The sequence below is a fragment of the Nycticebus coucang genome, chromosome 5 (genome assembly GCF_027406575.1).
Source record: "Nycticebus coucang isolate mNycCou1 chromosome 5, mNycCou1.pri, whole genome shotgun sequence".
NCBI lineage: Eukaryota > Metazoa > Chordata > Mammalia > Primates > Lorisidae > Nycticebus > Nycticebus coucang.
In genome coordinates this window covers 100,267,054-100,294,049 of record NC_069784.1, presented here as the reverse complement: position 1 = coordinate 100,294,049, position 26,996 = coordinate 100,267,054, and the positions used below count along the sequence as shown (strand labels likewise).

General features: G+C 36.2%; 1 protein-coding gene across 13 annotated transcripts in view; it reads left to right on the top strand.

Annotated features, from left to right (window-relative positions):
* TRDN (triadin) overlaps positions 1 to 26,996 on the top strand; it is a 403,216-nt gene that overhangs the window by 208,052 nt on the left and 168,168 nt on the right. For 11 of the 13 annotated variants that reach the window (XR_008380232.1, XM_053592195.1, XM_053592194.1 and 8 more), the window contains one exon: positions 25,512 to 25,565. Coding sequence is in view for 10 of the 13 variants with exons in the window: in XM_053592195.1 (XP_053448170.1) it covers positions 25,512 to 25,565 (54 nt within the window). In the remaining 3 variants the exon portion in view is untranslated. Of the gene's footprint in view, positions 1 to 25,509; positions 25,566 to 26,996 lie in introns of all 13 variants that reach the window. The other 2 variants (XR_008380234.1, XR_008380233.1) reach the window with 1 other exon arrangement.

The window sequence follows — 26,996 nt, the reverse complement described above, 5'->3', positions numbered from 1 at the left end:
AATTCTGATGTAAAGCCATCTGGTCCTGGGCTTTTCTTTTTAGGGAGATTTTGTATAGTTGATGCTATTTCAGAACTTGATATAGGCCTGTTCAACATTTCCACCTCGTTCTGGCTAAGTCTTGGTAGGTGGCATGCTTCCAGGTATGGGTCGATTTCTTTCAGATTTTCATATTTGTGAAAGTAGAGTTTCTTGTAGTATTCGTTAAGGATTTTTTGAATTTCTGATGGGTCTGTTGTTATTTCATCATTACCATTTCTGATTGATGAAATTAGAGATTTTACTCTTTTTTTCCTGGTTAGGTTGGCCAAAGGTTTATCTATTTTATTGATCTTTTCAAAAAACCAGCTTTTGGATTTATTGATCACGTGTATAATTCTTTTGTTTTCAACTTCATTTAATTCTGCTCTGATTTTGGTTATTTCTTTTCTTCTGCTGCATTTGGGGTTGAAGTGTTCTTCTTTCTCCAGTTGCTTGAGATGTTCCATTAAGTTATTCACTTCCTCTCTTTCCATTTTCTTGAGGAAGGCTTGCAGTGCTATAAATTTCCCTCTTAGGACTGCCTTTGCAGTATCCCAGAGGTTCTGGTAATTCATGTCTTGATTGCTGTTTTGTTCCAAAAATATGGTGATTTCCTTCTTAATCTCGTCTATAACCCATGTATCCTTCAGCATAAAGTTGTTTAGCTTCCTTGTTTTTGTATGGGTATGCAGGTTCCTGTTGTTATTTAGCTCAACTTTTATTCCATGATGATCTGAGAAGATGCAAGGAATAATTTCTATTTTCTTAAATTTGCTGAGGTTAGATTTGTGGCCTAGGATGTGGTCGATTTTGGAGTATGTTCCATGGGCTGATGAGAAGAATGTGTATTCAGTTTTTTGGGGATGAAATGTTCTGTAAATGTCTGTTAAGTCCAGATGTTGAATGGTTGAGTTTAAACCTAAAATTTCTTTGCTTAGCTTCTTTTTGGAGGATCTATCCAGGACTGCTAAAGGGGTGTTAAAATCTCCAACTACTATGGAAGTGGAGGGAATCAAGTTGCTCATGTCTGTTAGAGTTTCTCTTATAAATTGAGGTGCGTTGTGGTTGGGTGCATAAATATTAATAATTGAGATTTCATCATATTGAGTATTACCTTTAACAAATATGAAGTGTCCATCCTTATCCTTAATTATTTTGGTTGGTTTAAAGCCTATTGCGTCTGTGAACAGGATTGCAAGGCCTGCTTTTTTCTGCTTTCCATTTGCCTGGAATATAGATGACCATCCCTTCACCTTGAGTCTATATCTGTCTTTTAATGTAAGATGCGAATCTTGGATGCAGCAGATATCTGGCTTGAGTTTTTGTATCCAGTCCGCCTACCTATGCCTCTTTAGAGGACAATTTAAACCATTCACATTAATTGAGAGTATTGATAAGCCTTTTGAGAGACTGATGGACATTTTTAATCCTTTTGCGACTGTGGAATTTGGAATTTGATCAAAAATTTTTTGGGTGGGTTTACTTTTATGGTGGAGAATTACTCTGGTCTTTATGGAGGATAGGTCTAAGAATGTCCTGGAGAGCTGGTTTAGTTGTGCCAAATTTCTTCAACATGTGAATGTCATTGAAGTATTTAATTTTTCCGTCATAAATGAAGCTCAGTTTAGCTGGGTACAGGATCCTGGGTTGAAAGTTATTTTGTTTTAGGAGATTAAAAGTTGATGACCATCCTCTTCTAGCTTGAGAGGTTTCAGCAGAGAGATCTGCAGTTATTCTGATATTCTTCCCCTTGTAGGTAATGGTTTTCTTTCGTTTGGCTGCTTTCAGAATTTTCTCCTTCATGTTAACTTTAGTGAAATTGATTATGATGAGTCTGGGGGATGTCTTACTTGGGTTGAGTCATGCTGGAGTTCTGAAACTGTCTGCTATCTGAATTTCGGGATCTCTTGGCATGTCTGGAAAGTTCTCCTTCATAATCTCATGGAGAAGAGACTCTGTGCCTTGTGAAGCCACTTCGTCACTTTCGTGGATCCCTATAAGACGAATATTGGTTTTCTTCAAATTATCTGAGAGCTCTCTGAGAGAGTGGTCTGTTTTTGCTCTCCATTTCTCTTCTTCTTTGAGGGTTTGGGAGCGTTCGAAAGCTTTGTCTTCAATGTCAGAAATCCTTTCTTCTGCTTGCTCCATTCTGTTACTGAGGGATTCTACTGTGCTTCTCAGATCTTTGAGGGATGCAACTTCTTGTCTCAATGTGTCGAAATCTTTGGTCATTTGGTCTTTGAATCCGTTGAATTCTTGAGATAACTTTTGGAATTCTAATTCAATCTTTTTGCTATCCAGATCCTGAATTCAATTTCTGACATCTCAGCTATTTGTTTGTGCATGGGGTCTTGTGCTGTTTCTGTCCCATTGATCCTTGGGGGAGTTGAGCTACTCTGATTATTCATATTGCCAGAGTTTTTCTGTTTATTTCGCTTCATGATTGTTTTTCACCGTTGCCTCTGTCTGTCCTCAGAGTTGGGGAGGTGTCTCTCCAAGATTAGACCCCAGGGGGATCACCCTATTGTTGCTGGATCTTTGTAGGGAGTGACCCTGTGTAGTTCCTCTGGGGCTGCTCTAGTTAGGGAGTTCTGGTTGTGGAAGCAGCTCCGGTTTGTGACACACCTGGATCCAGCAACAGGGCTGGGGGTGGTGAGCATGGTTCTGGGAGTGCCAGGCACCCAGTGACTTTGGCACAGATAGCCCAAGGTTCCAGCAGTCTCTGGCCAGGAGAAGAGCTCTGTGCAGAGGCAGGGAGGGCTCCAAAGGACATGCAGCTACCAGAGTCACTGTCCAGATGAATGGGCTAGTGTGGAAGCCGGGAGGACACAGGAGGTAGGACGCAGGGTTGCGTGGCTCCCGCAGTTCCTGGTCAGGGTATGTGGAGGCCCGGTGGGTGTGGGTCACCGGTCGGGGGGTCACTGCACAGCTCTAATGGAGGTCTGGGCGGTGCCAAGCCCAGGAGTTTGAGGTTGCTATGAGCTGTGACGTCACGGCACTCTACCCAGGGCAACAGCCAAAGGCTCCAGTGTGCCAAAACCATCTCACACTGCCCCTAAGGATTAAGACTGTGAGGAAGCTCAGTCCCCGCCTTTAGACTGCTCAGTCAGTAGGTTACTTTGACCCACCCAGTCCTTGCTCTGAGACCCTGAGGGCGGAGCTTGCCAGGGCAGTTCTTTCACAATGGCTTCCTGCGCCCAGCTCAGTGGCTGAGTCTGGGGCCCCAGACAATGCCCAAAGTTCTCCACACTCCTGCTCAAGCTCTCCCCAAGGCAGTTCAACTGAGTGTCAAGTCCAAGAACACTGAAACAGTTCACAGGTAAGGCCTTTCCTGTTTGCAGTCTCACCACTGCTTGTACTTACAGTTGCTGGCGTGATTAGGTCGATCGAACACATGCAACCACTTGCCAGTTTTCCACTGTTTTTGCCCTCCTCTTGGGGTCCAGAAGTCCCTTGCTGGCTCCCTGTATCCTCAAAGGGATGATTATAGGCAGATCCCACCGGCCAGAGATGCCTGGAGTCTTGTCTCCCCAGACTCGCTGTTCCCAGTTGCAGGGAATCTGTTACTCGGCCGCCATCTTTCAAATCCACCAAATCAGTTTTTATAGCATCATCCTCTCTTATTTAATTTTCAAATGTATTACTTTCAATGAATTAATTTTTTATTATTAAGTTACATATGAAAAGTCATATGCCATTAATTTCAATTTATTTCTTCATATCATTCTAAGAATGACGCATATCATAGTTTAACTATATCAGTGAGTTTGACAATATACTGTTACCTGTAAATTTAGACATTGATACTGCTTTTTGGGGTCATAAAAATGAATCTTTCATTATTTTTGGTTTTGTTTAAATTTTGTTGTTATATGATCTTATAAATTTTTTTCTATCTTTAAGACTCTTCAGATTATTAACTTTACAATTCCAAGTTTTGCTTCTTTGAAAAAAGAAAAGCTCCTCTTCAATTCCCAAGGGCACAAATAAAATAAAATAAAGTATTAGTTGTTATTTTACATAAATATTTTTAAAAATCTCAATAAATGAGATTTAGCACATTGTTTCCCAGACTCATTTAGCACAGTTTTCCAGCTCACCACAGGATTAGCAATGACATACCACATATACCTTTTTTTTTTTTTTTTTTTTGCAGTTTTTGGCCGGGGCTGGGTTGAACCTGCCACCTCTGGCATATGGGACCTGTCGTCCTCCTCCTTTGAGCCACAGGCACCGCCCCCACCATCTACTTTTTAGAATATTAGAGAAAAACAAACAGGAAAGTAAATGTCTGGGGCTATAGTACAGAGTTCTGGTAATAATAGTAGTAATAGTAATAGCTGTAATAGTACTAATATAGATTTTGAACCTAGGTTCCAATTTTTGTTATTCTGAATTCAGACATATTCACTCTTTTCAATAATTAAAGTCAAATGCCTTTGTATAGACCACTTTTGACTTTTTAAGATACGACCAGTTATATTATGCATTTATATGTAAATTGTTTAAATATTAGGTTTGCCACCAAAGATGAGTTATATACAGCTTAAAATTTATCTAGTTAACTAAATAACTCCAGCATTAATATTCCTAGTGTAATTTTTTCAGATAATTAAAAAATGCATTTAGTTTTACGATTATATTTTTAATTTTATTGTTTATATATAAAGGAACATACAGATTTTAACTTTAAGAGTAATCAGGGACAGAGGGGTTAACTAGTATTATAAATCAAAATGCAATTTAAGTTTTAGAAAAAAATGCCAATGCATCCTTGGATGGGGTTGGGCGCAACACATCTTAAATCGTCAAACATTGAATACGTGTTACTACCTTCTGGTCTGTTTCATATCTAAACTGCATGCTGCTTAAGCCCTTCATTTAAGATCAGCTATATGAGCCTAAGGGTAGGAAAACTTATGAATACTCGTGTGCATAACATGCTGTGTTGTTCTTCATACTTTCCTTGGTTTGTTGCTATTTATTATATTCAAAGATACAATTTTCTTTATTAATGCATGAGAGGAACCCATCCTTTGTTTTCAGATATTTGTTAAGTGTTAAATCTTACAAGAGACTCTGAAAGACTCTTCTCCTATGTTTGAGCATGACAAGTTCCTTTTAATTGACACAACGGCTTAGGACACTGAATGTGAATCACATTAAATGAGTTCCTTAGGAAAAAATAGCCATTTTATTACTCTGACAATATCCTAACATACAAGAAAATCTAGATTTTTTCAATATTTTCTTTAATTTATCCAATTCTAAAATTTCCAAAATGTATGGGAGACTTTAAATGATAAAAATATTGCTGAAACAATTCAAAGATCAAATTAATATAAAGACAACCAACTCAATACCAGTAAATAGTTATAAATCCTCAGTTAATTAAAAAACGACTAGAACTAAGTTTTGTTCTTACTTGCTGCTATTTCTGGATATTTTTATAATGGATAATACTTAATATACTTGCATTACATTTCTGCAAGTATGTTTATCCCATAAATACATTATTGTTTCATTTACTATTTTAATACATTACTTTTCCATGATGCTGTGATATTAATACTTATTTCTGTGCCCAGTGAGATAAGTAATTAAAGGACAGACTACACATAAATTATGAGGCAAATACGTAACTTAATTTTTTCTATTTCAATGGGAATGTATGGTAATTTGAAGGTTCTGATCCCCCAGTCTGGAGTCCTTCAATTCATTTATTTACCAGCAAATATAAAGTGAGTTCTTCGTATATGTTGGGTGCAAAAGACAAAATAATTAAACAAGTAAAGGAACTTGCTCTTTGGGCATTAAAGGTCTAGTGTGGGGAACCAAAAAGTAAACAGCCCCCCCCAAAAAAAAATTGGAGAAGGGCTATTGAGGGGGGGAATCTAGGTAATTAAGCAAGTACAGAGTAGGAACATCTACCTCAGATTTTGGAGGTCCTGGAAAGCTTTGCAGAGGTGCTAATACCCAAGCTAGTCTCAACAGAAGGAAACTTTATCATGTGATATAATATTTTCTCTTTTTTAAATCAAATAGTGTGGGATTTCCTATCAATCTTCAATATGGAAATGACTGTTATTAATGCCATTGCTGTTGTTATTTTGTTAAAAGGCAGAGCTATTCGGGTTAAAATATTTTCCTGTGTTTATAAGATTGTCAAAATGAATCACAGCAATCCTTTTAGAAGTTATATCTGCTCATCATTTTGTATATGTACATAATAGAAAACAGCATATTATATAATATAAAGTGTTAAACTATATAGTAAAATGTATAGTGTAAAGATGCAAGAAAAATGGCATTAATTTGAAAAGCAGTGGTAAGGCTTACTGTACCACATTCTATACCAAGAATCAGAATACTTGTAATTTAGTTCAGTCCTAGCTGCCTATTATAAAGGGTTACGATATGAATCAAATGCAATAATTTACTTACAGGACTTTAGAAGCTCAAGGCATTCAAATTTAAAGATGTATGAGTTGGAAGCCCCACATAAGTAGACTGGTTGAGACATTTGTTAAAAGAGGACTAATACCTTGCTTTTACCAAAATATGTGGGAAATTGTTTTTATGTACTAGTATTCACTCACTGGCTCTCAAATGCCTCTATGCACATGGCTTCCACATTGAATATTAATTCCTTTATTTGTGCAATGAGTGTGGATTTTGAATATTCAAAATGATAAATTGGCTGCTAAAGTAACTCATTATGCTTCATTGAATGTTCCTCCAGGGAAAGTGGAACATTTGGTGGAGTATGTGAAAATGTGGGCTCCAGGAACTAGGTCAGCCCTCAGTAACTCAGCTTCTCACCCTGATATTAAGAGAACCATTAGGCAGCCAGTTAAATAACAATTTAAGTTTGGATCTGCACATCCGATTTTGGAGAATACTGTTCCCAAAAGGTCTGCATACTTTCCTCCAACACTGAAGGAAAGGAGGGAATGAAATAGTGAGATTCCCTTTCAGGAACCTCAATATTGAGAAGCCCATTCACTTACCTAGATCATTAGCGTGCAAGCTGACAGTGAAAGTGTCGAATTCTTAGAACCATGACACCAACTTGAGCTAAGAAACAGTTCACCACACCTGACAGAGTCTGCAATGTCTACAAGTAGAAATCAACATGGATTTTTACATAAATGACTCAGTCATTTAGTTACACATTATCTTAAAAACCAGGTTTGTATTTTCCTCCACATTTCAGATATAATAATGAATGTATACACATTTACAGAAATAATTATATTCTCATATATTATGTGGAAAGAAGATCCTCAAATATGGGGCATCTTTCATAGTCCACAGCTTCAAAACTTAGTTGTCATTTCCTCCAAATATTTTACTTTTGATGAATGTTGATAAAAGCCCAAGGAAAATACCGAAATTTCAATATTGGAAAGAAGGTAATAATCAATAATTTTTCTGTCTTTCTTTGAGATCTGTTAACTATTTGGTAACTTATTTGGTAATTTTTTTTTTTTAAAGAAAAAAAAGTTGCCTTATAACCTTGATGCATCAGATACCCACAGGTAATGTGAGATAATCCAATTTTATACACTATAAAACTTCAATTCTTTCAATAGTAATATCAAATATCAAATATCTTTTTCTATTTTCCTCCCCTCAGCTACCATCTTTTATATCACTATTTTCTATTTGAATTACCATTTTTTTTAATTCCTCTTTTTTCCCCAGGATTTTTTGGTCTTGGTCCCTCTTTCTGGCTCTCCAAACTTTCCTTTATTGAGTCAAATCTCATTTTCGGTTGTGTGGAATCCACTTTTGCTTTGGGCCCCTTCCTCGTGTTGTGTATTTTGTGTCATTGATCACAATACTGTCCCTACAGGAAATGACTGTGTATTTCTGACCTTTCAATAGGGGAATTTGGATTTTCCTCCAGGCAAATATCTCTTCCTAGGTTTGTTCCTGTTCCTTCCCACACATTCCGGGATCTTGCTACCTAATTGCCTTCCTACTTTTTTAATGTTTTTCTCTCTATTCTGTATTTCTTTGCCATCTTTTCTCCTTCCCATTCTGAAATTATGTCCACAGCGGTTTTCGGGAACTCCATATTTAACCCTAATGTTTATTCCCTCATTTTCAAATCTTTCTTATCTTCAACCTTGTTGAATCATTATTTAGATGTTCCTGTACATCATTAACTGATATATTTCTTGATGGGATGACAACCTGAGTGAGGACTTCTGCTTATTTAACCCTTGGAAAAATTGGTAACTAAATTTTAACTAAAATTTGAAAATTTTAGTTTATACCTCTGAGTGTATGACTTTAGATTTTCCATGTCTGATCAGAGTCCATCCTTTTCTTTAAGTATCTACTCAATGTTTTCACTTTAATTTCTAATATTGTTTCAAAATTGACAAGTATAAACTCTAATTATGTTGTAACCAATTGTGTTTATCAGGCCTAAACCCAGTCTTATATAAATACATTGGTAAACAAATCTCAACATTCCATTAGTTCTTCTTTTAACTTTCTAACTTATTATTTTCTTTCTGATTCCATGAACTTGCACCCATTCTAACACATTATCACCTCACAAATAGACTATTCCAGTGACATTTTACTTGCCTTTTATGGTACAAGGATAAGCACTTTCTCGGATAATCACGGGAGGTTTTTTTTTTTTTTTTTGAGACAGAGTCTTGGTTTCTCACACTAGAGTGCTTGGTGTCATAGCTCACAGCAACCTCAAACTCTTGGGCTTAAGCAATTCTCTTGCCTCAGCCTCCCAAGTAGCTGGGACTATAGGCACCCACCACAAGGCTTGGCTACTTTTAGAGACCGGGTCTTGCTCTTGCTCAGGCTGGTCTGAGCTCAGGAAATCCACCCACCTCGGCCTCCCAGAGTGGTAGAATTACAGGCGTGAGCCACTGAGCCTGGCAGTCATGGGAAGATTTATCCCCTCCAAACACTATTGGATAATTTCTCTAGTCAGAATTGTAGTTGTTTCAGTGTCCTAAGAAAATAATTTTTTGACCAGAATTAAAAACAAATTTGTTTTATTAAAATGAAATCTTTAAACACATTAGATTTAAAAAAAATTATTCGAGCAATCATTAAAAAGTGATTCATGAATCTAGGAGGACTCAAAACTAAAGGAGATTCAAAGAGCTCTGCTTAGGTGGGTAATGATCTTACAAAGCCTGAACAGGAAGTCAAGTACAGACATAGCGTGACTGGCTCCAGCTAGACATGTGTGGTGTGTACATGTGGTGTGATCAGTCAGCTGCCTATGGTTGGCTGAAGTTCAGGGGCTTGTGCTCGGGTAAGACCTCAGTTTTTAGTTACAAAAAACATACTTTTAAGAGAGTTTTCTGTTTGTTTATAGGTTAGGTTACAGTTAGTTATGTAGAGATTCATAGTTTGGCACAGGCTGAGGCAGTAGCATCTTGCTTATTTAACGTAACAGTTTGTATTGCTCAGTGACACAAATAAGACTTTTCCTGCCACATCCAGATTGATCAATAATTTCAGAAAAATACACTATTATTCCCTCTCTCAACTTTTTTTCCCTCACCCATTTGCGGTTGTTTACCTGCTTTCTCCTTCCAGTTTTATTTACATCCCACCTCCCTAAAAATGGCCCATCTTTAAAACTCAGATTACCAAACACTTTTATTTTGCCTTTTTTTGTGCAGTGCCCTTAACCAAAATGTGGGAAGAATTCATCTTATATTTAGGACATATGATTCCTTACTTACTGTATTATTTGTGCAATAAATACAGAAGAAAGAGTGAGAGGCAAATTGCATATTGTTCAGTTCCTAAACTGTCTGTTTAATCAGAAGACTAAATCTACCAGGAAGAACTTGCTTAAAAATAACCTCTAAATTCTTCTTTGGATTACTTGATGTAGGGCTTTCTGGTAAGGATTCTTACCTTTGAAAAACATTCTAATTTATCAGTGTAATAATTCTGCATTATGTAAACCTTGCTATTTTTGCAAAATACTTAGCTTCTCTTTGGATCTGACTGTAACATTTTCAGATTTTTGACATCTGCAGAATGGTGGAGAAAAGAAAAGATTCAGGAAGTCGGAGTAATTTTATGAAGATAATTGCTATCCATTTGATTTAGAATTGTCAAGCATGTAACATTAATTTTTCAAACACCGTGTCTCCTAATCGTTATTCATTAATTCACGCACGAATGTCACCTGGATGCCTGTTCAGTACTAAGAACTGTGCTACAGATTGAGAATACACGTAAGAATAAATCAGTCACTGTCTTATTTTTCCTTCTACTATCCTCATTACATTTTGTAGGACTACGTTTACCACTAAAGTTCTGTTTGTTTATAACATTTCCAAATTGAGTAATGAGATGAAAGTAGTGTATGTTTTTCTTATTTTCTAAAAAAGTGAAAAACAGAATGATGATGTACGCACGCACTGTGTGTAATAGAACAATAGGGGCTGGTTTCTAAGTTCTGCATTTAGATTGTTATTTTATCACACTATTAAAAGAGAAAAGTGCTCCCTACACCATGTATAACTTGTGAGTTAGAGGATCTACAATCAGAACGTCATTTAATTTTTATGACTGAAATTTTAACTGGAAAATATGACTAAATAATCAGAATTTCTGCTTTCTTATATATAAAATTATGTATGTCTATACTTTATATGAAATAGCTTTTTTCTAAAATAATCTAACATTTAAATTTTTTTTTCTTAAAGATCCCAAATCAATCCTAGCCAAGGAAATAAATCACTCCTGTGAAGCATGTAATAATTTTTCCAAATGATAATATTTATTATTAATTCGACTTGAAATTCTAAGTCAAATGTAAATTTCTGAATCCTAATTGTTCTTAAAAGTTACTAACTCTCCGAAGAATATCAGTTCAATTTACTGGTCACAATGCTTGCTTTTAAAGTATTATCAAAGACAAAAGAACACCTTTTTACACAAATGGAGGACTAACAAGGTAACCCTGAGTAATAAAAATCAATCAGTAATCAAGAAATTTCCCATTGAAACATAATAGAGGTAAATTTTTCTAATACTTTGAAATGTGTTCATAATCACTGACTCTAGAAAGTTGCTATAAAAGGAAAGAAATAAATCTTGAGAGACCAGTTTTACTGTCTCTTTGCTATAGACAGGTCATGTACATCTAAGATCCCTCCAACACAAGTATTTTTCTTTCTGGAATCTCCATCAACAGGACTTCATATTCATGTTGTTACATCCTTTGGTTTATTAGATACATGGCATCAGGGTTGTTCTTAGTCTAAATGGAAATTACCTTCCCCTTAATATGTCAAATATTTTAAGATAAAGTAATCTGTGTCTTTTCCAGAATTTATCTTTTATTACCAAATATAATACATTTAAATGTATTAATACTTTGGTCTTTACCTTTAAATTTTAAATGTTAGTTATTTAGGAAACTTGTCCTTTTCACATATTCAATTCAGACAGCTAAATGAAGCTATGAAGGGGAAATGCACTTTATTCTGATTGATGTTTCCCCGTCATTTCCTGTTTTTCTACTTTTGATTTTCTCTAAACAATATTGGAAAAAGCTAATTCCATGTATAAAAAGTATAGGAAAAATTTGACTTACATTTAATTAATGCATCACAATTCCTTTTTTCTTTTCAAAGTAACAGGATGAGGAAGAAGAGAAGAAAGGGGGAAAAGATAGTATGTGTAACAGAAAAGATACCATTGTTTCTTTTAAGATAAAGAAAAAAACGAATGGGACTCTTTTGACAGTTATTGTTAACCATTATTTTTCTGAATTAAATTCTATAATGCTAAGATAAAGGCTACTTAGATTCTAAAGCAAAATATATTGGCTAATGAGGTGAAGATTTTCCGAGGAAGAAGAAAGGCTAGGAAAATTATACTACCTATTGTAAATAACATAGCTGACTTATTTAGATTTTTAACCTCTAGCCACAACAGATTATTTTTATAAATTATTCATATTTCTTCATTGTGCACCTTCTACAATTTGCATTTCTGGCAGCAAATAGGCCCTTCTTTCAGGCTCCAGTCCCCTTGGTCAGGCAGGATGGCCAAAGGCGGCTTCATGATTAATTTCATCTCAATAGAGCAATTATCATACTGAAATAAAGCAAGCCCCTGAAGTATCTTTCTTGGAGCTATACGTACAAGAGGCTTAGCCTAAAAACCTTTAGTATATGGTAACTTTTAGCTTAAATATTAACCTTTTTCCATTTGGGGAATATTTACAACTAAAAATAACACTGGGTTTTATAGAAAAAAAGCAGTGTGTTCCATAAAATAACAAAACAGTAATTTAGAATTTGATTTAGCAGCTCATTGGATTGAAGGATAATTTGTTATTAGTTTCTAGCATCTTATGAAATAATTACGTACACACTTTGAGGGAAAGAGATTTTATATTGCTGGATCAAATCTTACTTGCTGAACCAATAAATATGAATTTTTTTAAGGCCTTGTACTACTCAGAATTAGCAAGATTTAGCTTTTAAAAATACTTCTTTTTCATTTTTAGAAAGTTAGTAAAAGAAGTTTGATTCATAATTTGGGTCCTAAAGAAATGTTTATTTCATACCATGATCTTGAACTGAATTTCTATATTTCCTAATCCAGGCATATTAACTAGAAATTTATGTCTAATAGTGAAATTCTGCAGAATTCCTAACTGCAATCTAGATCACAATCTAGATCACAATTTTCCACTGAAAATCTAGTTCTAAAATTTAAAATTAATACCCTTTCTGAATAATACATAATCAGTGATCAAAGAAAAAAAGAGAGTTTAATTCTGTATCATCTTCAAAATGAAATAGATTCCTAAATTTAATGAATGTCTTATTTCAGACTGGTCAATTTAGCTTTTTTTCTCACTTTTATAATTAGATTCTCTATGCAATTTCTTCTATATTTAATAGAGAGAATTTTCCTGGCGGTTTTCTGGGTGCTAGAGTGGTAAAGATGAATTAGTAACAATCAGTGATCTCAGGGAATTTACAGGCCAGTTAGAAGGGAAGTTGCACAAGTAAATAATTACGTGATTACACATTGAAATAGCAATCTGCACTGTGGAGGCCAGCGCCTCTGGGTGCTAAGGAGGACCAGGATGAAGAACATATCATGGAAACCCATTAATCTGCTTTACCACCTGCTGCTACTCATCTTTACTCGAGTGGAAGTAGAGGGAAATTTTTCGTGGTTACTTTGCAGTTATCTGCTGAAGTGGAAGGGACTTACTTGTTATTCAGCTGTTGTTCATTATAACTTTTGAAATCATAATTGGCCCCTCACCACCTACTCTAAAAAATAAAAACATACTTGGGTGGTGCCTGTGGCTCAAAGGAGTAGGGCTCTGGACCCATATGCTGGAGGTGGCAGGTTCAAACCCAGCCCTGGCCAAAATCTGCATAAAAAAATGAATAAATAAAAAATAAAAACATACTAAATGCAGTGGTTTTTTCCACAGATGGGAGAAAGCTCAGAAAATATTTCAGTTTAAGTAGAATTTTTAACAATTTTTTATTATTTATCTGTTGTCCATTAGCCAAAGACCAGTATTGGAGGCTGACCATTCACTACTAAAGTTATGTGAAACCTATACGGGAAAACTCAATGGATTTTCACTTTACATGAAAATGAAGTCAGAATATAAACAGCATCCTATCAATGCAAAGTTCACTGTAAGAAGCTAATCTTTTTTAATTAATTAATGTTTTATTTCAGATTAATGTGAGTTACATATGATTAGGTTACACTGTTTGCATTTGTCAGGTAAAGTCTGAGTGCAATTGAGTCCCTCACCCAGGCCATGCGCCACACACCACGACTGTGTACCTGTTAGGTGAGGACTCAGCAAACCACCTTCCCCTCTTCTCTCCTCCTCACTTTGTTTTTCTCGCTTAAGCTGCTCTAGCTGTTCACCTACTGGTTCCAACACAGTACTGAGTACATTGGATGCCTGCTTTTTCATTCTTGAGATACTTTACTTAAAAAAATGTTTTCCAAATCCACCCAGGTAGCTACCTATTGTAAATGAGATTACTTCCTTGGTTCCTCTTTCAAGTCGTCTGCTGTTGACATACAGAAATATTATTGAGTTTCATATGTTGATTTTGTAGACTCCCACTTTACTGTGTTTAGCAGCAATAATAGTTTTTTGATGGAGTTTTTAAGTTTTTCTAAATATAAGATTGTCCCTTCTGCAGATTATATGCCCTTTATATCTTTGTCTTATGTAATTAGTCTGGCTAGGACCTCTAGTACTATGTTGGATAACAATGGGGAAAGGGGTCATCCTTATCATGTTCCAGATATTATAGGAAAGGCTTTCAGTTTTTCTCCATTCAGTATGATACTTACTGTGGATTTGGTGTATGTGGCTTTTGTCATGTTGAGATACATTCCTCCTTACCCAGTTCGCTGTGGATTTTTTTTTTTAATTTTTTTTTATTAAATCATAACTTTGTACATTGATGCATTTATGGGTTCAGGGTACTGCTTCAATATACAATGTGAAATGCTTACATTGAACTAAGTAACATTCATCACAATTATACTCATTTCTTAATAGTTTTGAAATGTATCATTGCATCATGCACATTAGGTGAGGTCACCCCAAGTACCTTCATTCCTCCCATATTCCCCCTCCCCTCCCCTCTTTCTTCTCTTCCCTTCTACTTTCTAGACTATAGTTATGTTTTGCCATTCATAGGATGTGTAGGTGATTATATATTGATTTCATAGTAGTATTGAGTACATTGGATACTTTTCCCCCCATTCTTGAGATACTTTACTAAGAAGACTATGTTCCAGCTCCACCCAGGTAAACATAAAAGATGTGACGTCTCCATCTTTTTTATGGCTGCCTAGTATTCCATGGTGTACATATACCAAAATTCCATTCATGGGTGATAGGCACTTGGGCTGTTTCCGTGTCTTGGCTATTATGAATTGGGCTGCAATAGACATTCTGGTGCAAAAGTCTTTGTTGTAAAATAATTTTTGATCATCTGGGTATATACCTAGTAGAGGAATTGGAGGATCGAATGGTGGATCTACTTTTAGTTCCTTGAGGGTTCTCCAAACTTCCTTCCAAAAAGGTTGCATTACCTCGCATTCCCACCAGCAGTGTAGAAGTGTTCCCTTCTCTCCGCATCCACGGCAACATCTGTAGTTTTGGGATTTTGTGATGTGGGATAATCTTATTGGCGTTAGATGATATCTCAGTGGTTTTGATTTGCATTTCTCTGATGATTAAGGATGATGAGCATTTTTTCATGTGTTTGTAGGCAATGCACCTGCCTTCATCAGAGAAGTTTTTCTTCAAGTCTCTTGCCCACGTAGAAATCGGATTATTTGTTCTTTTCTTTTTTATTTTTGTTGTTGGGGATTCATCGAGGGTACAATAAGCCAGGTTACACTGATTGCAATTGTTAGGTAAAGTCCCTCTTGCAATCATGTCTTGCCCCCATAAAGTGTGACACACAACAAGGCCCCACCCACCTCCCTCCTTCCCTCTTTCTGTTTCCCCCCCATAACCATAATTGTCATTAATTGTCCTCGTATCAAAATTGAGTACATAGGATTCATGCTTCTCCATTCTTGTGATGCTTTACTAAGAATAATGTCTTCCACGTCCATCCAGGTTAATACGAAGGATGTAAAGTCTCCATTTTTTTTAATGGCTGAATAGTATTCCATGGTATACATATACCACAGCTTGTTAATCCATTCCTGGGTTGGTGGGCATTTAGGCTGTTTCCACATTTTGGCGATTGTAAATTGAGCTGCAATAAACAGTCTAGTACAAGTGTCCTTATGATAAAAGGATTTCTTTCCTTCTGGGTAGATGCCCAGTAATGGGATTGCAGGATCAAATGGGAGGTCTAGCTTGAGTGCTTTGAGGTTTCACCATACTTCCTTCCAGAAAGGTTGTACTAGTTTGCAGTCCCACCAGCAGTGTAAAAGTGTTCCCTTCTCTCCACACCCACGCCAGCATCTGCAGTTTTGAGATTTTGTGATGTGGGCCATTCTCACTGGGGTTAGATGATATCTCAGGGTTTTTTTGATTTGCATTTCTCTAATATATAGAGATGATGAACATTTTTTCATGTGTTTGTTAGCCATTCGTCTGTCATCTTTAGAGAAAGTTCTATTCATGTCTCTTGCTCACTGATATAAGGGATTGTTGGCTTTTTTCATGTGGATTAATTTGAGTTCTCTATAGATCCTAGTTATCAAGCTTTTGTCTGATTGAAAATATGCAAATATCCTTTCCCATTGTGTAGGTTGTCTCTTTGCCTTGGTTATTGTCTCCTTGGCTGTACAGAAGCTTTTCAGTTTAATGAAGTCCCATTTGTTTATTTTTGTTGTTGTTGCAATTGCCATGGCAGTCTTCTTCATGAAGTCTTTCCCCAGGCCAATATCTTCCAGTGTTTTTCCTATGCTTTCTTGGAGGATTTTTATTGTTTCATGCCTTAAGTTTAAGTCCTTTATCCATCTTGAATCAATTTTTGTGAGTGGGGAAAGGTGTGGGTCCAGTTTCAGTCTTTTACATGTAGACCTCGAGTTCTCCCAACACCATTTATTGAATAGGGAGTCTTTCCCCCAAGGTATGTTCTTGTTTGGTTTATCAAAGATTAGGTGGTTGTAAGATGTTAGTTTCATTTCTTGGTTTTTAATTCGATTCCAAGTGTCTATGTCTCTGTTTTTGTGCCAGTACCATGCTGTCTTGAGCACTATGGCTTTGTAGTATAGACTAAAATCTGGTATGCTGATGCCCCCAGCTTTATTTTTGTTACAGAGAACTGCCTTAGCTATACAGGGTTTTTCCCGGTTCCATACAAAACGCAGAATCATTTTTTCCAAATCTTGAAAGTACGATGTTGGTATCTTGATAGGAATGGCATTGAATAGGTAGATTGCTTTGGGAAGTACAGACATTTTAACAATGTTGATTCTTCCCATCCATGAGCATGGTATGTTTTTCCATTTGTTAATATCCTCTGCTATTTCCTTTCTGAGGATTTCATAGTTTTCTTTATAGAGGTCCTTCACCTCCTTCGTTAGGTATATTCCTAGGTATTTCATTTTCTTTGAGACTATGGTGAAGGGAGTTGTGTCCTTAATTAGCTTCTCATATTGACTGTTATTGGTGTACACAAAGGCTACTGACTTGTGGACATTGATTTTATATCCTGAAACATTACTGTATTTTTTGATGACTTCTAAGAGTCTTGTGGTTGAGTCTTTGGGGTTCTCTAAGTATAAGATCATGTTGTCAGCAAAGAGGGAGAGTTTGACCTCCTCTGCTCCCATTTGGATTCCCTTTATTTCCTTGTCTTGCCTAATTGTATTGGCTAGAACTTCCAGCACTACGTTGAATAGTAAAGGTGACAGAGGACAACCTTGTCTGGTTCCAGTTCTCAGAGGAAAAGCTTTCAGTTTTACTCCATTCAGTAAAATATTGGCTGTGGGTTTGTCATAGACAGCTTCAATCAGTTTTAGAAATGTGCCACCTATGCTCTTCAGTGTTCTAATTAGAAAAGGATGCTGGATTTTATCAAATGCTTTTTCTGCATCTATTGAGAGGATCATGTGATCTTTATTTTTGCCTCTGTCAATATGCTGGATAACGTTTATAGACTTGCGTATGTTAAACCAGCCTTGCATCCCTTGGATGAAGCCTACTTGATCATGATGAATGACTTTTTTGATGATAAGCTGTAATCTATTGGCTAGGATTTTGTTGAGAATTTTTGCGTCCATGTTCATGAGTGAGATTGGTCTGAAATTCTCCTTTTTGTTTGGGTCTTTTCCTGGTTTTTGTATCAGGGTGATGTTTGCTTCATAGAATGTGTTGGGGAAGATTCCTTCTTCCTCAATTTTTTGGAATAATTTCTGCAGTACAGGAATAAGCTCTTCCTTGAAGGTTTGATAGAATTCTGGAGTGAAGCCATCTGGACCAGGGCATTTTTTGGTTGGAAGATTTTTTATTGTTTCTTTGATCTCAGTGCTTGAAATTGGTCTGTTCAGGAGCTCTATTTCTTCCTGGCTGAGTCTAGGGAGAGGGTGTGATTCCAGATATCGATCCATTTCTTTCACATTGTCAAATTTCTGGGCATAGAGTTTCTGGTAGTATTCAGAGATGATCTCTTGTATCTCTGTGGGATCTGTTGTTATTTCCCCTTTATCATTTCTGATTGAGGTTACTAGAGATTTTACTTTTCTATTCCTCGTTAGTCTGGCCAATGGTTTATCTATTTTATGTATTTTTTCAAAAAACCAACTCCTTGTTTCATTAATTTTCTGAATGATTCTTTTGTTTTCAATTTCATTGATCTCTGATTTGATTTTGGATATTTCTTTTCTTCTACTGAGTTTAGGCTTAGATTGTTCTTCTTTTTCCAACTCCACAAGATCTTTTGTGAGATTGTTGATGTGCTCTCTTTCTGTTTTTCGAATGTAGGCATCTAAAGCGATGAATTTTCCTCTCAAAACTGCTTTTGCAGTATCCCACAGGTTTTGGTAGCTTGTGTCTTCATTGTTGTTATGCTCAAGGAAGTTAATGATTTCCTGTTTTATTTCTTCCTTCACCCATCTGTTATTCAACAGAAGATTATTTAGTTTCCATGCCTTTGGGTGGGGTTGAGCATTTTTGTTAGAGTTGAGTTCCACCTTTAGTGCCTTATGGTCTGAGAAGATACAAGGTAAAATTTCAATTCTTTTGATTCTGTTGATATTTGTTTTGTGTCCCAGGATATGATCAATTTTGGAGAATGTTCCATGGGGTGATGAGAAGAATGTATATTCTTTATCTTTGGGATGGAGTGTTCTACATGCGTCTATCAAGCACAGTTGTTCTAGGGTCTCATTTTATTCTCTTATATCCTTGTTTAATTTCTGTTTAGAGGATCTGTCCAGCTCTGTAAGAGGAGTGTTAAGGTCCCCTGTTATTATGGTATTATCAGATATCATATTGCTCAGACTGAGTAAGGTCTGTTTCAAGAATCTGGGAGCATTTAAATTGGGTGCATAGATATTTAGAATTGAAATGTCTTCTTGTTGTATTTTTCCCTTGACCAGTATAAAGTGACCATCTTTGTCTTTTTTGACTTTAGTTGCTTTAAATCCACATGTATCTGAATATAAGATTGCAACTCCTCTTTTCTTCTGAATTCCATTTGCCTGAAAAATTGTCTTCCAACCCTTGACTCGGATGTTTAATTTGTCTTTTGAAGCCAGGTGTGTTTCTTTCAGACAGCAAATGGATGGCTTGTGTTTTTTAATCCAGTCAACCAATCTATGTCTCTTCAGTGGGGAATTTAAGCCATTAACATTTATTGAGATAATTGATAAGTGTGGTAGTATTCTATTCGTCTTATTTTGTGAGAGTCCATTGCTTAGTTTTATCATTTGCATCAGTGTGGAGGTTTGGTTCTCTCCTTTAATTTCTGAGTTCTTACTTTGCTGCTGATCCATTGTGGTGGTCAGTGTGCAGAACAGGTTGAAGTATTCCCTGTAGAGCTGGTCTTGTTGTGGCGAATTTCCTCAATGTTTGTATATCCGTACATGATTTGATTTCTCCGTCAATTTTTAAGCTTAGCTTAGCAGGGTACAGAATTCTGGGCTGAAAATTGTTCTGTTTAAGTAGATTAAAGGTAGATGACCATTGTCTTCTTGCTTGGAAAGTTTCATTAGAGAAGTCTGTGGTCACTCTGATGGATTTGCCCCTGTAGGTCAACTGCCACTTACTCCTGGCAGCTTGCAGAATCTTTTCTTTTGTTTTGACTTTGGACAGGTTCATCACAATGTGTCTTGGAGAAGCTCGGTTAGAGTTGAGGCGACCTGGGGTCCGATATCCCTCTGAAAGCAGTGTGTCAGAATCTTTGGTGATATTTGGGAAAATTTCTTTTATAATATTCTCTAGTATGGCTTCCATTCCTCTGGGGAATTCTTCTTCCCCTTCTGGAATTCCTATAACTCGTATGTTGGAACGCTTCATAAAGTCCCATAATTCTGACAGTGAACATTCTGCTTTCTCTCTCTTTTTTTCTGCCTCTTTTACTATCTGAGTTATCTCAAAAACTTTGTCTTCTACCTCTGAAATTCTTTCTTCTGCATGGTCTAACCTGTTGCTGATACTTTCCATTGCATCTTTAAGTTCCCTGATTGACTGTTTCATTTCCTTCAGCTCTGCTATATCCTTTTTATATTCTTCATATCGTTCATCTCTGATTTGATTCTGTTTTTGGATTTCCTTTTGGTTATTTTCCACTTTATTAGCAGTTTTCTTCATTTTTTCCATCATTTCTTTCATTGTTTTCAACATGTGTATTCTAAATTCCCTTTCTGTCATTCCTAACTTTTCTGTATAGGTGGAATCCTCTGCAGTAGCTACCTCCTGGTCCCTTGGCGGGGTTGTTCTGGACTGGTTCTTCATGTTGCCTGGAGTTTTCTGCTGATTCTTCCTCATGGGTGATTTCTTTTATCTGTTTCCTTGCCCTAATTTTCCTTTCACTTCCTCTTGCTCTTTAAGTTCTCGTGCCTGTGGACTAAGGGTTACAGGACCAGATGGGTGAGAAGGTTTAAGAGCAAAAAAGGGTTGAAAGAAAGAAGGACTGAGTGATAAGGAAAAAAAAAGAAAAATAGAGAAAGGAGAGGGGGTGGGTAAAAGGAATATTGACAAAACGAAGAGAGGCACAGAAAGAGGGAGACAGAGCAATATAGGTGTACAGTAGGGTACTTTGATACAACCTTAAAAAAAAAAACACCTTCTGGGGGTGCCCAGTTGGGTGGTTCCCTTGAGGTCAGCAGCTCTTTGCTAACCTGATCAGACACAGTACCCCACCTCCACCAAGTAGAGAGGAAAGACAAAAATGCTATAAATCAAACCAAAACAAGCAAACAGAAAACTTTACGGGATAAAATTGGCTGTAAAAACCAAATAATAGCGGTAGAAACACTAACAAAAATGAAGTTCTAATTATTGAAATAGGCAGCAATGGGAAATTATAATTAAACTAGAAAAATTGAGAAAGAAAAAGGTTCTGTATGGAAAAGGTTGAACTTAAAAAACAAAACAACATTCCACAACATCAAAATAAACAAAAAAAACAACCAAACCAAAAAACCAACAAACAAAAAAAAAAACACAACCAAAAACAAAGTAGTATGTATATGTTATTGAATATTGTCTGGGCAACACCTGGTCTTCTGGGGTATGAGATGTTAATCACAGTTCTGATACGACTGGAGGCTGCTAGTTTCTCAAACCCCAGCAGGTAGACACCCTAAATCTCTCTTAGCCCACTTAAAAGGCACTTTGAACTTGTTCACTTACTGAGCAGAAGCTTTCTCAGGGAAGTGCTTGTCGCTGGAATCACTGCTGAAGTGGCTATCCACTTACCCTGTGTGTCAAAACTGGTCTCCCTCTGCCCCCGAGGGTTAGGGCTGCAAGGAGGCTCAGACCCCACCCTTAGGCTACTTGGTTGCTGGGTTACCAGCTCCCACCCAATTCCAGCTCTGCGACCCTGAGGGCGGAGCTTGCTGGGGCAGATCGCTCACAATGTCTGCCTGTGACCCAGAGCCAAACACTATTAGCTCCGTCTGGCTCAGCGGCTCAGACTGGGGCCCTAGACAAAGGCCGCTCAGGCTCTCCTCAAGGCAGTACAGCTGAGTGCCAAGTCCAAAGACACCAAAACAGTTCACAGGTAAGGCCTTTCTGGTTTGCAGTCTCGCTGCTACTGAACTTACAGTTGCGGGCGGGTTTAGGCGGATTGAACACACGCAACCACTGGCTGGTTTTCCACTGTTTTAGTCCTCCTCTTGGGGTCCAGAAGTCTCTTGCTGACTCCCTGTATCCTCTCAGGGGTGATGATAGGCAGATCCCACCAGCCAGAGATGCCTGGAGTCCTATATCCCCAGACTCACGGTGCCCAGATGCAAGGAAGCTGTTACTCGGCTGCCATCTTGCTCTGCCTCTCGCTGTGGATTTTTATCATGAAGACATGTTGAACTTTAATGAATGCTTATTTTGGCAACTATTAAAATAATCATGTGATTCTTATTCTTCCTTCTGTGTATATGATGTATCCCATTTACTGATTTGCATGTGTTGAGACATTCTTGCACTTCTGGGATGAATGTCATTTGATTATACTGAATGACCTTTTTAATGGTACTGTTGGTTTCGTTTGCTAGCATTTTTTGGAGGATTTTTGCATCTATGTTCATCAGGGACATTGGCATGCAGTTTTCTTTCTTTTTATGTCATGTCCATGTCCATCCTGTCTCTGATTATATAGTCTAAAATACTATTATTTTTCAATTTTAAAATCATTATAATCTTTAGTTGAATATTTTATGGTCACGTATTTTTATTTACATCATTGTATTTTATTTCAAAAATATTATATAACTTTAAAAATTAAAATATAAGAACTAGGACAAGGTAAAAACATTTAGTATGGTGAAATTTTCATTGTAGCTTGCGTAGTGGAGGTCGTGCAGTGTAAATGAGATTGAGTATAGTTTGAGAATAGTTGAGTGAGCGTTGGGGACATGGGTTCCTTATACTGTATTCTTTATTTTTGTATTTGTTTAGAAATTTTCCTAATAAAAAGTTAGTTTCTTTCTGCCACAATTTGGCAGAAGTCAAAAGGAGGCAGAAACATTACTTATAATGAAAATGTATCTGTCTAGACTTAATGTGTTTTAACCCATATAATTTTTGGTATGGTCTTCTCGTATGTGTGGGTCTTTACAAAAGTTTTGAGATACACTAAAACTAAGAAATGTAAAATCCACATAGACAGAAATAAATGAAGCCTTCTCAGCACCACTGATAAGCCGAGCAAGTTGAAACTTGCACAGATGAATCAGAAAGGGCACCACCGACTGTGTTTCTTAGAAGGGAAATAATGGCCCATAGCACAGACTGTCTCAAACCTTGACAGTATCCCACATATTGTACAATTATGGTCTCAGGGTTGAAAACTTCCCTAAAGCTGGGAAATTTTAAAACAGAAATGTTGTAGCCAAGCAGATGTTAAATCTGACTGTCTCAGCGTGTATCTCCAGCGACTTTAGGCTGATATTGTTGGGTGGATGCAAGTTGGCAGATCTGTTGAAAAGATTTGTTTAAAGCTGTTAATTTCTACTGAGGTGTAGTTTAAGTAATTGTAAAATTATATAAGTTGACTTTAAAATATTAAAATCAGAGAAGTAATACATGGGATGATGAAAAACAAACATATCACTGCTACAATCCTGAGGTTTATCTCCATTAAAATCATTTCCTTGCAAGAAGACATTGTAGAATTACCACTTTAAAATATGTTTTTACCTGGGAATAGTATCATCCATTGAATCAGTGTACATTAGTGGACTGTTTTTTTTTTTTTTTCTTGGTGGGGGGTGAGCATGAGGCAGAGAAAACTTAGGGAATTAAGGTTTATCAGAAAGAAGATCTCATAGAGCATAAACTGTAAAACCTGCCCACTCATTGTGCGCACAGCACAACAAAGGGCAGGTTAAGGCTATTGAAAATGTGCCCATGGTAAGAGATGACCAGCCTATGAGGACACTCAGGTGGGAACTGCTAAGCAGTTGGGGGAATGCATTTGAACCTGACCATTGAGGGAGAAAGCTGCAGATAGAGAGACTGAATGGTCAGTAGGAGAAGTAGTAAGGCCTTAAGAAAAGCTCTTTACAATTTGCAACTGTGTGAACTGGGTGGTCCAATACATCTTAGGTGTGGAGGGATTGTACATAATCAGTGATGTGAGAAGACATTAAAAAAGGAGAAAAGAGGAGGAAAATTGGCTGCAAAATCTAAGGTACTTTGTCAACTGATATTTTAAAATATTCAAAAAAAATCATAAACAATTCTACAATTTTCTGATATGTTGAGATATCCCAGAAGTAAATCATCTGAGCGAACTAGGGTTCTTTTGTTATCTTTTAATTGCATTATTTTTTCTTTTCATTCATGTTTTCTGATCACCAGTTACTTAGTAAGTACCTACTACATGTCAGCAACATAGGCATAGGGTTTGAGAGATACATAGAAATATGTGAATAATTCAATATTTATGTGTAAATCTGGACTAATTATTACCTTGGATCATCTATTCTATGTTGGACAAAGATTATTAACATAGTAGTTGGCATGGAGTTTTTATCCAGAAAAAAGTGAAAAATAGTTATAAAGAGATCATATGTAGACCAAATGCAGTTTTGGCACGAGACGTTTTGTCTGAAGAAATAACTAAAATAGTACATGTGAATATTTCATTTACATAAAAACACAATGAAAAACAGCATTTTCATAACTAGATTTACAATATAATTGAATAAGTATCTCACCAACAAAAAATTAAAGATGAATTAGAAATCCAACTTCGTTTGCGTGGCAAAAAAACATGGAATCTTTTGTTATTATATGATGCTTCGCCAAGTTAGTCTGATATAATTTGTTATTTTATAACAGTAACTAGTGTTGCAATATTAAACAACTGTGATAAACATTTGATGACAATTACATGAAAGATTGAATATGTATGTGCTCAAAGTATTACGTCGACAACTTACTTACTTAGTACTTACATGTAATTAGCCCTAAATAAATATGTGATAAATGAATTAATGAAGAAGAATATATAAAATAAATACCAAATCTTTCTTTTTATACAGTGTCCATAAAGTTTGTGTGCAATTTAAATTGTACTTGTTATTATTAAGTAATTCAATTATTGAAAATTTCACTGAAGACAATCATGTACCATACTAAATGAAATATGAAAATGAGTTGTGGCTTTTGAAATCCTTATTTCCTCTATATTTTTAATTCTAATTATTTAAATATATTTAAATGTTTATCATGTGAGCATTTTCTGTGTCCTGTTTCTTTAAGAGAAAATTGTAAATGGAAGAGGAAAGAACAATAGTAAACAAACAAAAAGAAAAACTAAGACAAGAGGGAAGAAGATTCACATTGAAACTTGCTCATTCTCACAACCTATAAGGTTGTCTAAGGCCACACTAACAGTGACAGGTGCTGCAGCCAAATAGGGAATGACATTTCAGAGTCAAAGACTCAAGCTTGAAATTGGTCATTCTGGGCTTTATTCTCATATTAGTCACTCAGTGACCTTCCATGAGCCACCTTATTTGTATCTAAATGCCCTATCCGTTTCAAAGGGCTAGTAATACAGAAAAAATTTACAAAGAATTCTGAGATTTTCAAGTTCAGGCGTTAGATGATACAAGCTGATAGATATTCCATGGTCAGTTAACAGTGAGGCAAAACAGTTTTAGTAAGCCTCATTCTCAGCAGTCCCCTAATAGCTGTGTTCTAACAAAATTTCTGAATGACAAGGGCAATGCTTTATGTTTGTTTTTGTCATTTTTCCTTCTTTTGGGTTATGTACTTTTCTAAAATTGTACTTAATGGTCATTTATATATTTTTATTTCTAAGAGCCAGGAAAAGCTCCTGAAACCAAACAAGACACTATTAAAGTTTCTGCACCAGGTAAGCAACAAAACACCTTAAAATTCTGGTGGTCTTTTATTATTTGTTTTTACATCCATGGCACTTTATTGACAAAAGCAATAGCTGTTTATTGCAGAATAGCACCATCTGCTGGATTATTGTAGAACACATGTTGTTGCTTGAGGATATGTATTTCAAATATTTATTTAATAATTGGAGCAGACATGACTGAGAGTAATGCCAAATATGTGGAGAAGCTGCTGAAGGACCTAATAGTACCTTGGATCCATGTATTAGGAACTGTATTTTATATATAAGTCTAAAAATAAGCCATACATATAGGGAGAGAAGATACAATTATACAATAATATACATACTTTCATAATTTTCAGTCTACTGTATAATTTGTGTCATATAAGAAAAATCAGTCAGAATGTTAATTGAATGAATGTTACATCACCAATACCAGAACTGCAAAAATCTGGTTCCAGATATGGTTATAGGTTATTCTATTTTTATAAGCCATCTAACAAAATTAGTTTTGTCACTTACTAATATCTTTCAGGCATCAAACAGGTTTATCTTTAAACCATCAGGAGCAATTTGATGACAGTATAAAGGAAGGGCACAAATGTTCTGCCTCTGTCATCTGTGAAAACTTCACAGAACACACTTAGAAAATAAAAAATGCAATATGGATTGGAGAAGATCTTTCTCTTCTTTCCTGGGCTAGATTATACACAATCAGGCAGTCAAGGAGAGAGACGCAGGGAGTGGTGCAGTGTTTCTGGGTAGACGCTCCTTGTGTCAGACTCCTTAGCATATCACATTGTATAGGATTGAATGTTTTGCATCGGACCAAAATTTTTCTGTTATATTTCAACTTGGACCTAATTATGTGCAAAATTATGACAATAAATATTGGTAAAATGGGTTTTCTAAGGGCTGTTGGACTCAATTATGTTGTTTATGAACAACCTATGCTAGAATGGTTAAGAGCTGTAATACCAAATTTTAGTGTCATGTTGATTACCAGTTCAATAAAACTTGTTTAATTTTAGGAATGTTCTGATGGACAATGTAACAAATACGCATAGTAGAAAGGCAGGGACAATATTATCACCTTTAGCTTTTTCAATAGATGAATTCAGAGTGAATTCCTCAAACAAATGGCTACCAATTGGAGGAACCGTTGCTGTTAATGTATATAGTGATACAAAAAGAAAAAAATCATCATCTTCTGTTTTGACTCTGACTTCAGAGGATCACGGTATAGATGAGAAATTATGACTTGAGGCAGGAATTTAGTGTTATTTCAGCCTCATATTAGGAGAGCTCAAGAGGAGGAAATTGAAAAGATATCTGAAAACTTGCTTCAAATTTGGGCCTGGGGCAATGAGCTCTTTGTTTTAACATTTAAGTTACATTGGACAGAGCAGCCTAAGAACTTACACTCTTGGAATAAAAGAT